General features: G+C 39.3%; 1 protein-coding gene across 12 annotated transcripts in view; it reads right to left on the bottom strand.

Annotated features, from left to right (window-relative positions):
- GRID2 (glutamate ionotropic receptor delta type subunit 2) overlaps positions 1-15,281 on the bottom strand; it is an 809,145-nt gene that overhangs the window by 99,664 nt on the left and 694,200 nt on the right. For all 12 annotated transcript variants that reach the window (XM_064416952.1, XM_064416954.1, XM_064416953.1 and 9 more), the window contains one exon: positions 1,718-1,856. In XM_064416952.1, coding sequence (XP_064273022.1) covers positions 1,718-1,856 — 139 coding nt within the window. The remainder of the gene's footprint in view (positions 1-1,717; positions 1,857-15,281) is intronic.

Here is a 15,281-nt window from a genome sequence, read left to right as displayed (position 1 = left end):
AATTTTCTCATTTTCTCATTACTTTAGTATATTTTATCTATCTCTTAGAGTATGGAGCCCTGAAAGTCATGAGGTTGTTACATCAGAAAGGAAGAATAACAATCACAGAAAATTTGCAGTTTGGAATGTAAGGACTTGCAAAGCCTGAGCAATTTGGTCCATGGAACACCAACTTCTCCCTCTACCTCCATCACCCAAGGGTCAGGACATAACCATGCACTCAAAGTTAAGCACTACTTCTGCTCTTGGGTCCAAGCTTGGGCTGCAATTGCACATGAAACTTGTTTTCTATTGCAGATGTTTACCAGCCTATGTGAAAGCCTGGATTGGTTCTAGCACACAGAAAATCCTCACAGAAAATCTTTGTGCGAGCACAGTGGTGCTGGCACGCAGCAATGCTTGATCCTGACCTGTGAATTCACAGGAGGCCACGGCTCCCCCTGCTCAGCCTGTGACAGTGGCTCACTGTCTCAGGGGGAATTTCAGAGAGATTTTGAAAGCAGCTGAACTAGGGGCAGAAGGACCTTAGGTGGTCATACACACAAGTCAGGGACTTGGATCAATGGCTGGACTGGGAAAACTGAATTTTCCCTAAGGTCAGCGTTGAGCCTGACTTGAAAGTCAAGTTCTTACCTTTCTGAAGGAAGAAATACAGTGAAATATGTCTCTCTGCTTTAAAGTTAGTCTGAGATTTTTGCAAAGAAGGATATATAGGAAAGGGTAATTTTGTCACTCTCACATACTTTCACAGACTTGTAGGCTCAAGATTAACCTGCTATGAAAAAATGGCCAGCTGTCTCTCACAGTGCTTGGCTAGATAATGCCTCCCTGTATTTTCTAGTCTCTGCTTTGACCCAGGAGTGAGCATTTGAAGGTGAAGGTTACCACTGGAGCAATGGGAATGAGAATAACTCAGTATGCAGCTAGGTGAAGGAGAAGATACTGGAGTACAAAAGAGCAGAGAGAGGGCAGGAGACCTAGAAAGGTTCCTGTGGTATGGAAAGATGATATGATCTTCAGAAAAAGACTGGAAGGTGTGACATAGAGTGAAAGAGTCTGAAAGACTTCACCATAAAAGGACAGCAGAAGACCAGGACATTCATTTCTGGGAGGCATGAGGCAAAGGCATGAATAGACAGGGAAAAGAGAACAACATGATCTGCTTACGTAGTCAGAGAGCTCCTGGGAGCAGAAGGAGCAAAGAGGAGCTCCTAAACCAGTGAGTTTATTACTGCTTGTTGCTGTTAACACACCTCTGCCTTGGCAAGAATAGGTGAAATCAGCTCTGAGCTCCCCATACATTGAAGAAGCATTGGGGTCTTCCTGACCAGTGCCAGAATGCAAGCATTGTGGAATACATCTGAATGGAAAGCAGCAGCAGCAATTTAGACTTTCCTATTTCAAGCACTGATACAGTGTGGTCATCTCAAACTCAATTGCTTCTTTCAAAATATGTATATGTGCAAACATACATATGTATGTCTGCCACAGGGAAAAGCATCTGCTAGAGGCCAACAATTCCAATCCTAAAAACAAAGTGTCTCCAGGGAGACTGACAGTCTCTCATAGCATATTGTTATTTTTCTAACTTTCCAACTACTTCTCAGGAGGATAAGCATTTATTCCTGTTCTCACATTTAAGTAGAACATTTAAACCCCTCTACATGTATATTTATGTTCGCCCTCTTTTCCCTTGAATCATTCTTTGTCAACTTACTGGATGGAGTTCTCAATGCGTGTGATGGTGAGGAAAGCTGCTAGGTTGGCCGTGTAGGAGGAGATGACAATCAAGGCAAAAAGCCACCAGGCTCCCATCATCAGTCGGGTTGCCAGGGTTGTGTATGGAACCTCTCCTCCTGTGGGGAAGAAGGAAAAGCAAGAATTTTCATTTGGCAGAGGAATGCTAATGCATCTCTCAGGATAACTAGACCCCAAGGTTAACAGCTTAAAGCAGTTCATTAAAGCCTGGTGCTTCAGTGAACTGAGCGGGATTTGGAGCTGCACTTTCTATGCAAGGAAAAGCACTGAAGGAAGCCCACACTGTCAGTTGTCATTCCTGTGTTTAATTTCTTTTGCTATTGTGCCTTTAATTGCAGTTCATCTGCCAGTCCTGTCCAGTAATGGAAATAGACTTCTACATCTCAGAACAAAAGCAGCCAAAGGAAAATCTTACAATGTTCTTTCCTTAGAGATCTTATCTACAAACCTTAATTAAGTTTTTCTTTCATTCTGGGGAACGTAAAGTCAAAAAATCCCATCAAACCACAATTACTTTTCACAGTTCTGTAGGCAGGCAGATGCTCGTGATAACCATATGCATTTGTACAACTTGCTGCAAGTGAACTTGGACATGCAGGGGAAAAAAAATCACACATATTGAAGAAGAAAGCAAATATTGTTCTGTATTCTTCTAGTTGCTTTCCTTTAAAATCCAACTGTCATGTAAACAGAACATGAGCAGCAATTAAACCTCCCAGGATGAGCTGCAAACTATTGATTGTGTGACAAGAGCCTAGTAATGCACACCATGAAAAGCAGCAGTTTTTAATCAAATAGCTGCTGCAAAAGACACTAGTTTGGAGTATTTGCAAGAGATCTTTCTGTTTAAAAATTATATAAATCTCAGATTTTTAGACGAAGGAAAATGTTAATTTTTTTAATTTCCCCTTTTGTCTGCAGTATGTTTTGTCACAGCTACACGTAACTAAGGGGGATAGGTGAAAACAGCAAACACCCACAGTCAACTGCTCAGGATGTTCACCCTTCTCCTCTCCTCTACACTCAGCAATTTGAGAAGCTGATGTTGTTTTTGAGGTGGGTTTCTCCTAGGAAAAATCTTATGATGGCACAATGCCTGGGATTTGCAAAAACAATTTGTTACCAATTCAATCATCTGTAGATTGTTTTGTACTTATGTAAAAACACCTTAATGTTTCCACAGCAACTAGGTTTAAGGGAATACAAATTACAATTATTCCCATTCCAAGAACAAATAATTTTCACTTATGTACAGAAACTGGATGTTTAATTAGTGTTGTCTATTAAGGATGCTCTTACTGCTTTATTCAGAATTTTTCTTACCTATACAAAACACTGAGAACTCTGCATTGCCATACAAATTTGAAACTTTTTTCCGGTATCAGTGATGTGGAATTGTACCATATATGAAATAATAATTGACTCCATTCATTTATACTTTTGGTATATAAACACTCAAATCCTTTGCCTTTTGAGAATTCCAGAACAGACAGATAAAATCTCTTAGACTTAAACATCTGGAAACAAGTTTTCTTTTATTTCCAAGATGCCATGTAATTCTCTGAAATAAGAATCTACTGGGAGATATTATTTCAGTCTAAGGATTATCAAAGATGAACACTAACTTCAACATCTGAAGACTTGGGTTCATCTGCTGCATGAATTTTAAATTACTTTTAATAGAGTATTTCTACTTTACAACAGTTTTTGCAATGTCTTTTAAATACTTAATTTAAAATTATTTTTAATGAAATGAAAAGAGCAATTACATTAATTTATCAGAAAAGGCTGTTTGTCCTTTTAACTTTCAGGTGCTAATCCCTGCAGATAATCCTCACACTTAATTGAAATGGCTAGTGGGATTGAAAAGAAACCAATGATATTTTGGATATCCTTGCATATTCATTTTTCAGCTTAATGAGTAAAACTCTGAAATTCTCACATCTCTGAATTGCAATTAAATGTCAGAAGTGAGAGGACCATCGAAACTCACGCACCTGCCTTCCGGTTCAAGCAAGGATGCTGTGCATCAAGTGAACACAACAGCCACTACAGATCTCTCGGCCACAGCATTCCCTACTGTCCATACAGCTTTCCCATACTTTGATAAGGTTGTCCCCACTATTCACTGTTACTTTTTCCTTTTTCCTCCCATGTTAAAAATAGACTTTAAAACCCATGAATGCTGGTCAGCCCAAGTGCTTTTATTTGATCCAGGTGTTTGCGAAGCTTTGTTCCTAATTCACACTTGTTCCTTGTATACCACCAGTCAATAAATGAAGCTTGAGGACAAAACTTGTATTGAAGTACATGTACAATAAACACATATCAAAATAATTCCTCACTCCTCTAACAATTCTTGTACTGAGGCTTCTTAAACCACCGTTCCTAAAGCAGGACTGACACCACAACTGCCTAAGTGCATGACTTTTTTAAAAGCAGTACAGGCAGGGTACTCCACCTTTCCCAGTAAAAGAAGAAAAGAAACAAAAAAATCAAAGGAGATCTTTTACTGCCATGGTATCATTTTTTTGGCATCTGTTAGGAGACTTAATGTGATACAGTCCTGTTCTCTTTGCTAAAACACTTCCTGCACCATGGCAGATCACTTTAAGAAACCTCTTCATTCTCCCCAGTTTTGTTTCTGGGGATAAAACTTTCTGAAATTTTTTGGTCCCAATCCACATTTTCAGTGCAGAAGAGTGCCATGTCACTCAGCAGAGCAACGATCACTGCTTTTCCATCAACATTACCATGACAGACAACGACAGACCTAAAAGATACTAAACTCCACTTTAAATGAGTGTGCGACAGGCATGCCAACCTCCCTCAGTTCTGCTTTCCAAGACCGAGGATGAGTTTCAGGTGTGTTGACATCTTCATGGATCACACCATGTTCTAGTTACAAGAGGTTACACACAGAACATGCAGCACAAAGCAGGAAGGAGCCAAAACCATGGAACAAATCTTTGCCTGCTGCTGTCTTTCATATCATACCAGCAAAGCTGAGTAACCCCTAATGGCAAAGGGGGCCACCTGTGCAATGCAGACCCACACTGACCAGGAAATCTGTTCTATGGAACCTCATTTCTCTAGTAAAATTCATCAGTGGAGGTCAGCACACTGGTTGTGGTTACAGCAAAAACGCTGCTCTTGGGGCATGATGAGCAGCGCTTAAAAGTACTGAGTCCCACTCATGAGACAAATGGAAATCATTGAAGACAGCAGTCCAGGAGTTGCTTTGTCACTTTAAAAGACAGATCTCAAAGGACTACAGAGGCTATATTATCATTTATTGTGGCCTTTCCAATACACCTGCAGTGCGGTATAAGGCAGCACAAAATTCCACTACCTGTACATCACCTACGTTGTGGCTACAGCTCCCGGTATAATTCATCTGACATGTAACGGGTGCTAAAATTACTTAGAAAAATCTAATCCGCCTTTAAAATTTTAATGGGCAGGAAGGGACAGATACATTCCAGAGTAAACTGAACTAAAAAATATCCATCTTATTGGGAGTTTTCTGAAAAAGTTGAACTGCTGTAGAAGTCACAGTGAAAGAAATTACTTTTAGTCCTCCCACTCTCATCTAATGCAACTCTCCTTCATCAATCCTAGACCATTTTAATGCTGGCCTACTTTGGATGACAGGCTTAGACTGCAACTTATCTTATAAATTTCTGTTTATTCCCATTTCTTTCCAAGTGCTTCAAGCTAAATAGAAGGCAGGAAAAACAATGCATTGTCTTGATAATGCAACAATATGATGCATAATTATGACAGATTTAAATACCAGGGTAAAACCCAACTTAGAAGACAAAATGTGAAACTATACAATTACCATAGATATTTTTACTTTAAAAAAATATTTTCCCTCAGTATTCAGTTTAAAGGTTTCTTCATGTCAAAAATCACAAGAGAGGAGTACAGGCATGAAGGAGGAATGAAAACACAGGACAAATGGGCAAAATAGGGAAATCCAGGATCACAGCCTGGTAAGATCTTGGTATTTTATAATTCTGGATTAAATTTGAAGAATTCAAAATGCATAGGCTCTTTTTCCAGACATCTTGTTCTCAGGGATTTGTCAATTGTTTGCCTGAAGAAAAATGCAGTGAGCTGAGCTTCTGTGCGAGGAGTCTTCCAGATAATTTAAAGAACCATGAAAAATATGTTAATTGTGACTGCTTTGTTGAGGAACTGTAATGCTATCAAAATGAAAAGCAAGAATCATAACTGTGCTTGGAGAAGGAAGGTGAAGAAATAATAGGGTGGGTTATCTGGGGACAGATTTTGATTCTGCTTTTTCCTACAAAAATTCTGTCCACATTCACTGAATTATTGGCCTTTGGTAAAAAAGCACAAAGGATTTGGGAGCTGGCTGCAATTTAGCCTTTAGCCTGCTAGAACAGTCACATCAATTATGCTGTGCATCTGCAATTTCCATAAATAAAGAGGTGCAGATGCCTGTTGCAAACAGTTTAGATCAATGCATGTCTTCTGTTTTCTTTGTGAAGGGGACATTAATAGAGAGTGCGTGTAAGGGAAGTAGTTTGTATTAACAAAGAGGAAAAGGTATTTTATATTTCCACTTTTTTATTGCCACAAGAAACAAAACCTAAAGTTTGACTGAGCTCTGTGATCTTTGCAAAACTCTCCAAAGCAGAACTCTTCAAAGGCAGAACCTTTCAGAGCATTAGCTATTGCTATTGTTCTGTTAAAAACTTTCCCGATAATATAAAATCTCACCTACTTTCAATTGGAAATGTTCAATTCAGTATAGGACAAAAAAAATTTTACAGTCAATGAAGCCCATACCTGTTTCTACCAGCTGTGAAGTAAATGCAGCTTGGAAGTTGTCGGGAAATTTCTCATCATGAATTTTTCTTCCCTTATTTTCCTTTTTTTAATCTATCCTTTTCCATTCTTCCTTGAACTTTGCTTGTATTCATCCATAACATTTAAGCTGGCATGCCATAACCTGAGCTCGTAATATTCCATTTTGTGCTGAAGTTAACACCCACTGACCACAGCAGGCACGAGGAATTGTTCCACAGGAGAATACAACTCCTTGAATTGGTAATGCCTCCCAAATAAGCTTGTAAATCAGTGGCTGAACTTGCTATCCTTGCACATGTTGGCAGATTGCAGGGGTTTGAGAGCGGAGAAGGAACTGATCATGAGGCAGGGCTGGCAGCCAGATCTTACAAGGTGTGGAGAAGTTTGAGAGCCAGCTGTAGCTTTTACTCATCACACCACCTGTTCCTCGTGTAGCATTTGGTTTGTATTAAAATGTAGTGATTTAAAAACCAAAAATTACATGTAAAAAGAGACATTCAGATATTTTGCTTCATGCATGAAACATTTCTTCAGGTCTTTACTCCCTAACGAGAGAGCACTGCATCTATGTATTAACACTATACTGTGAAAATACTCCAAATACATTAGGAACTGTTCTTTGAGTTGTTTTGAAGTAGTAGGATTGGAGGGGACCCAATTTTCTTTTTACTTACCAAAGCAATGATAAAAGTTTCCATCAGATTCCAAAGATAAAGCTTTCTTTTTTTATAATAAAATAGTAAAAGTCATGTGTAGACTTTTTAAATGGTTATATCTTTTGAAATTGTTAAGTGTCTGTTTACATTTGCTAAGTCTTTCATCTTGTTACATCCAGATATTGAGATGGAAGAAAAACTTGAATTGAAGGTTCAGTTTGGTCTTTAGGTTCCTTTTCCTTTCCATATGCTCTACACGTGCATTCCAGACCCTTCAGCATGGGCAGCTGGAGGCTTGGAACACACACCACTCAGCCTGACTGCCCCTCTTACACCACAAATTTTCCCTTATGCATCACAGAGATGCTCTACAGGAGCCAACCATCCTCCACTCCAGTGGAGAGGATGATTTGGTGGCCTGCAGCAGACACTGTCTCCCATCTCATTTTGTTCTCCAGCCATTAGCACACAGTCAGAGAAAAAAACCAAGATCAGTTCTTTCCAAGCTCTCAACCTCTGAAATGCCTAATCCATTCTGACATAGCGACACCTTTATCCCCTTTTACCCATCTTGTCCATCTGACTTTCAGACAATTTCCAATTATTCCTACTAGATTTTAGAAACAACATGAAGATCAACTCTGTATTTCTGAGTCTAACTGTTCTTGTTTATTATTCAGATTTCTCCTGCTGGTCTATAGGCAATTAAAGAATGTGTTCACTTTGTCCTTTGGTGCTCTGATTAATTTTTTCGCCCCTTAATGTCTTATTTCTGAACTAAACAATCACTGACTCTTGCCATTTGTTGTTGTTAGTGTAATGATCCCCTGACTAATCTCATTACGTTTTCTCCCTGGAAGATTGTTTTCTTTCAGCTGGGTGGGAAGCACTCTCCTCATTGCAGTCCCAGAAGGGAAGCAATGATGCACAAAAGAAAGCTCCCCTCATTTATTTCTCCCCTTTATATGACAGGGAGAAAATCCGAAAACATTATTCCTCTCCTTCAGGCTTATTTCAAATCACTCCCAGGTATCTGAAATCTGTGAAGGAGTTTGAAGGAAGTTGCATCTTATACATGCTAAAGATCCTTACCAGCACCTCTGGAAGCCAGCTAACCTGAGGGTGTATGCACAGTCTTGTGCAGGCAGATGTAGGCTTCCCCCAGCCTCCTACCAAGGAGGCCAGGCACTAGCCAGCTCCCATCTGAGAGAGGGATTACCATGCTACCTTGTCACCCTCTGTTACTGCTGGCCAGCAGTCACCTCCAAGCTACATCTCGTGTCTTGAAAACTCCCTCTGAAAATCCTCCACTTGCTGCTGCTGTGTAGCTGTTGGGATGTGCCTTTGGCACTTGACTCACACACCAAGGCTCATTGCTCAGCTCTGTTTTCTCATTAATAGGAAAAGATTACCCATGCTGAGATTTCAAATGCTGGGACTAATCAGGGACCAGTGGCAGTGCCACAAAAGCCCTCATCAAGTTACAGCCCAGGGAACTCATCTCATAAATCTGGTCAGAGGGCCTTGACATACAACCTGATGGACAAATAGAAATATCCAAAAGGTTGGTGAAATGCCTACTCACAAACTATTTTGCTTAAAATACAGGTTCTTCAGTCATGTTCCTTGAAAATATCCTGTCTGAAGCTAGAAATTCCTCTAGCGTCACGGAAAGGGTCAGTGCTACCCAGTGAAAAGCATTTCAGCCTACTACAGTGTGGTAATCACATATCTTCTGAACAGGGAGAGACATAGCTGTCCTAGGATTTTCCTGGGAAGCTGTAAGAAAGCTCAGAGAAAAACAATTCTTATCTTAATCACTGCACCTGTTGTTGCACACATGTGGAATGTGTCATGGAGATTGTTTACCAAAGAGGGATTTCTTAACAGGACTCTGGTGATGGTGTTTTGGATTCATTGACCAATTGGATCCACGTGTGTTGTGACTGCCTGGCAAAGGGAGACAGGTTTTTTTTTTCCCCTTAGTAGTATAGTATAGCACAAGACAGCATTTGATCAGCCTTCTGCAATCACAGAGTCAATGCACATTATTACCTGGTGGGGCCTGCTGCCATGATACTACAGCATTGCTCTGTTACTGGATTAGTAACCTACTGTGTTGTAAGTTTAAGTCTCTGCTATGTCTATTACCAAATTATTTTTCTATCAGTCTTCAAATACCAGCCTGCCCAACTTGCTGTGCCTGCTGTAACAGCTCCATTCTAGTAACAGAGGGCTAATCATTTGGCCAGTAGGCTCCCTTGGAAAAATCTGCCAAGATACAGCAGGAACTGTCAGACATCCTTGAGTAAAGTTTTGCTTGAAAATTAATCTATTTGCAGCAGGCTGTCAGATGCACCACTTCACTACACTACTATCCTTTTCTCCCTGGGTCTAATTTATATATAACTGTAGTTAGAGGCACTATGAAGCTGAAAAATAATTTGTGACAATAGCACCTCTAAGGGCAAACCAAGGAGGGTATCCAGAGACAACATACCTTTAGGTAAGTGGGAGCTGTAACTATAAAAGTCAGCTTTAACCCTGCCTTAACCCTCAGGTACTGATTACACTCCTTTAAAAATATTCACCATTTCCTCTAAGCTCTGACTAGACAGTGCAGGATTCAGCCTCAGAATAATCCAGATAGAACTGTGCTCTGCTGCTACTTTTAAAAGCTGCTGTGTCTTTAAAGTTGCAAAACTTTTCCATAAACCAAACTCTATTCCTCCTTAAAAAAAATCATCAGGTTTGCACAGAAGAAAGCAGAGAATGAAAACAGAGAAAATTTGTTTTATGGGAGAAGCAATAGCAAGTCAAACCCAAAATTGAATGGACTTTCTAAAAGGCTATTTTAAACAGAAATTCAAGCCTCTGTCAAAAAGGAGAGCAGTACAATGACATAAATTTTAACTTATTTTTTCTATTCAGAAATTTTTAGATAAACCCCAAACATTTAAATATATACTCAAAGTATAAAAAGGGTCTAATAACTACATTCAAGTAGAATAGTATCTAATGTGATAATAAAAAGTCTAAACTCTTTTCAGCTGAGCTGAGATTCCAATTTTCTGCATCACTAGCAATGATAATGTTACACAAACAGTGCTCAATCATTAAATTAATTCCCATTAAATCAATGTCCTTAAAGGCCAAACAGTCCTTTAATAATTACCTGATTAAAATGATGTTAGCATAACATATTAGTTATAGTATATTTATAATTCCCTTCACAACAATGAATTGTTTCTTTGCACCCATCTTGCTGAAATGGTGGCAATAATGCAAGGGTTGGGAAGGGAAATGTGTTCTATCACCATTCAGCAAATGGCTGGGCTCTAGCTTCTCCTGGTGTCTGTGATGCTTTAATTACACCCATTAATCAGATTTTCATTCCTATTATGTAGGAATTGATTGATCTTATTTACAGGATCAATCTTCAAGACCTATAGGAATCAATTCCTGGCTTTTAGGCCTAGACCCACAAGCTTAATGACTTTTTTCAGAAAATTAACAATTTTGCACTTATCACTTTCTGTCTTTCTGTGGAATTAGCAAAATATATTTTCAACTGCAAATCAAAGTTCACAAGAGATAAAAGAAAATGTTACAAACATTAGTTTGCATTTATATAGTGCCAATACATGGCACTGACTTGTCCAACATTATCAGAGAGAGGGGGCATGAGTAGCCTTTACAGTGCTTCCAAAAGTTCTGGAAAATACATCAAAAAGTATATTTTGTTTTTCTCTTCTGCTGCTATTACAAAAGAGGAGCAATGACTGCAGCTAATATGAAAATGGAGGCATTCACAAGTATTTGCTGAAGTTACTGGGAGTCCTTAGATGTCTTATACTAGAAGTCTAGATATTTCAAAGTCTATCTCTTGATACCTGTAAATGTGACCATATTGGAACTGAGGCTTTCCGTCTACCTCTCATGAATCAGTTGGTCAAAATATACTGTATTAGTGCTGCTGAAATGCATTGGATTATTAGAAGACTTAGCAGGATTTCAAATTTACTTTTGGGGTTACCAAATATAGGACTATTCAATTACATAATCATAAATAACTGTGCAATAAGCCTAGCAATTTTACCAATAGCTTTTGGCAAAAAAAAAAGAAAAAAAAAAGAAAAGGAAAAAACTCTGATCAGATAATTCTTTGTTGCCACTTTCAAAACACAGGACAATAATTCTACAAAATATAATTATTAATATACACACACAGAGAAGAACACAGATTAGAGCTCAATGGGCATTTTCACGAAACGCAGGGAGCCTCTGGGGATGCTCTTCAGGAGCCCTGTGATGAGATTTGTGCTTTTAAGATGGCTCTTGATTGCATGCCTGTGTGAAGGTGCTATTTGCAACCACTGGGAAGGCATCAAAGTGATATATGCTTGCTATTATTTTAGAGGATATTGGCACTGGATCTTAACAAATAACCTTGCACACTGGCAATGTTCAGATCAGATTTCAAGAGATGCTGAGACCAAATCTCTCAATTACTAATGGCTGGATTCAAATGCTGTGAAGCCTCAAGCAATCAGCCACAATTATCATCTCTGGTACATATTCATAACTGGCTGAGGAGATGATGTGTGTGTTACTGTCACATGCAGTTTGCTTAGTGTGGTCCTTTCTGCACACTCCTGACAGGGTTGTGCGTAGCACCTTCAGGGACAGCAGAAAGAACTGTGCACAATGGACTGAAAACAGACCATCTGTATGTAAAATTAACATTAAGCTAAACAATGCCATTAATGAGGTATTAAAGCGTGGTTTTAGCGAAGAGCCTGTCAGAGAGGGCATTATGAATATGAGGGAGAGAGTCCCCTTTGGCTGAAACTGAGCAACTGTGAACCAAGCAAAGCACAAAACAATGCAGTGTGACCATAAGGACAAACACTTATTCCAGTAAAGCCCTCACATCTGTTGACAAGTAGTTTTCTGCATAATCTTTTTACCTCTGCACGATTCTGTGGCTCAAGATTTTAGGGGGTGAAGGGAATTTTAAAAAAGGATTACACACTACAAACTATGGTTTTGCTTGAATTTTTAAAGAATTATGATCTGTTTTATAAATCTGTTCTTCTAAGTTTTCCAAGCATCTATCAGTACAGAGTGACCCCTGACTACTTCAGAGAAAAGTGAATCACAGGCATCTCAGACACCTTAGTTCAGTTTTCCTGTCACTAATTCTAGTTTTTTAGAATTTTCAGAATGCTTCTCTGCAATGAACTCCTAACCTTATAGAATTCAATCATCACCAGCGTAGGAGCTCTAATTATGTCCCTAAATAACATGGTTTAAAATTTAGACTAAAATTCCACTTCAGGTACATCCTGCAATGTTGTTATCAAAGTGATCTCTAAAACTCAAAGTGATCTCTAAAACTCAAATGACCTAATGTAGCATTATGACAGTGAACAGAGGACAGAATGAAACCCTCATCCTTTCAAGTTTCACAGAGAAAAATGCTATAATGTCATTTATTGATGAAAATCACTAATATGAATGCTTATGTTTGAAAGTGGAATAACCTGGTTTTCACAGCAAATCAGCTATCACCCTGCTTAAGATCACAACTCAGGTTTTTCAGAAGTGAAAAGCGACTTCAAAGGTGACTTTACAGGATAGTGAGGATTTTCCTCTTTGGGGATATAGAAATAAAAGAAGCCATTGTAAGAATGTAGTACATGCTTATGGCTAAAAATGTTCTATTAGCAAGTATATCTGGGCACGAACAACGAACACCCCACTCAACAGATTTATTATCACTGCTCCTTCACAGCCTGTTTGCAGATCAATTTATTTCCCCTTCATCTCTACCTTTACTCTGTCCTAGTGTGGGGGAAGACAAGGCTTCAGTCAAAACCACCCATGTTCCTTCATCTCCCTTTTGTTTGGTAGGTGAGGTATCTCACATTTTTAACCCAGCCCCATCTCACTAGCTTCAAAAATGCTGAAGAGGTGAAGTCCTGCTTTAAGATCTTTCTCTCCACTACTGACAGTGGAAGGATAAAAATTAAGCAGCAGGAGATTCCTAGAACAGAGTGCTGCTATAATGAAGGTAATCCCCTTAATTTGCATGCTGAGAAGCTGACTAGATTAAAAAAAATACAAACAAATCCTCCCCCACAGCCCTCATTCTACCGTATATGCTGAGACTCGTCCTTCATCTCAACAATCAGGGAAAGGAACAGGTTAGTTAAAGAAATAATTTGATAGCATTTTTTGTTTCCTTTCTATATTAATTTTGGTCTACTCCTTTTATAAACACTTCAATATTACAAGAAGTCTGGGGGAAAAAGCCCTCAGCTGCTGAAGAAGGGAGACTTTCTGCCAGCAGCTTGAAAACCTCTGCTACTCCTGTCTTTACAGCTTCAGGCAATTTTCCTGGCACCTACCCACCAGTTGATGTTGTGAGGTGGCTCTGCATGGGTGGCTGCAGCTATGGCACAGCTGTTGCAGAGGAGGGACTCCTCACAGGGCAGGAAAGCAACAGAAAACTACCGTGGGCTCCCTCTAAAACCCGTGTTTGTCTGGTGCCTTGGATGGCCTCAGCTGAAAAAGGCTGATCAGTTTGAGGATGAAACTGCTGGCATCCCAAGCAGAGGGGGAGTATTTTTAATAAGGCTAAAGCTCATTTCTCACTTCCTCCCTACCTTAAACAGCTGAAGTTGTCAATTCAACCGTAAACTCCTGTGCAGGAAAATCAAATAGCAGGACAAGTAAGACTTGCCTCTTCAGCTTCTAAACATCTTTGAAGATAAATGGGGGTTACATTGTTCCTCCACACAAGAAACACACAATTCCTGAGTAAATGGTTCTTCCTTGTTTCCTCAATTAAATGTATATTACACACAGGTGAACCCTGAAAAGTCAAAATTGGTTACCTAATCTCAATCTAACTAATTAATTCTTTACCCAAGTACAGCATATAGTCATATGAGAAATTACAACAACTTAAGAAACTGTTCTGAGCAAAATATTCACTTTGGGATGTTTTTAAAGAACACAGAATGATGGACAGATGCCATGACATCCAATTCTACTTTCCTTTTGCTTCACTTGGTCTTGCTCAGGGTTTACACTACAGCCAGACAGACATCACCTTCTCACAGTCAGTCAGAGCTAGTCCTAGGCAATTAAGGTAGTTTTTGGGCTTTCACACTGCCATTCATTCTCCATCTCCTCACAGACGGTATGTCAGACACAAAATCTCTAAATAGACTGCTTCATGTACCCAGTGCTATTACTCAAGCAACCACGTGCAGAGAAGATGTAGAAATGCATTATTTAAGATGCCTCTGAGAACTGCCTGAATTTTAACTTCAAATTAGAGGAAAATTCAAGCATATCCCCTGGTAGTTTCACACTAGTGATATCACATTGCTGCAAACAAATGCCCACACCACTGAACATGTTACTTGGAGCATGGTTAGTCCATGGAACTACAGTTTCAAGAAGAGACAATCAAATAAACCTCTGAAAGGACATAAAGCTACATCCAAGGCTCACAAAAGTGTACTGCATACACGACAACAGCTCTCAGTATATGCTGTCAGTTCCAGTGACCACTTGTGGTTTCCCAATACTTTTGAGACACAGGACACAATTGCCAAAATGTACTCATTTTTGGATGCTGTCAAGAGGGCTGGCCAAACCACTGAGACATGCAAAAGGAGCTTGGGTACCACAGTCCCCATTTCAGAGAGGTGACTTGATGAAGGTAAATACACTTACTGAGGCACTAGTCCAGATTTAACCAAAATGACATGAGAATTTGGGGGGGTCATACTTTTAAGGTGGAAGTATCATGCCACAAATAAATCTGCTGGTGTACGTAGTTTGTTTCCTTACATGTTTGGTGTCTGACTTTTCATCTTCCCAGCTCAGGGCTGTGCATTTTAGGCTCAGCAAGTCTGTTCTCCTTGCTACATGAATATGTCAAGACTGGCATTAGTTTGAAGAGCAATTAAAATTGTTAATTAATGAGACTGGCATTTAAGTTTTGCC

This window comes from Passer domesticus, chromosome 4 (assembly GCF_036417665.1).
Source record: "Passer domesticus isolate bPasDom1 chromosome 4, bPasDom1.hap1, whole genome shotgun sequence".
NCBI classification, from domain to species: Eukaryota; Metazoa; Chordata; class Aves; order Passeriformes; family Passeridae; genus Passer; species Passer domesticus.
The sequence above is the reverse complement of the archived record's forward strand: the minus strand, read 5'-3'. Positions and strand labels throughout refer to the sequence as shown.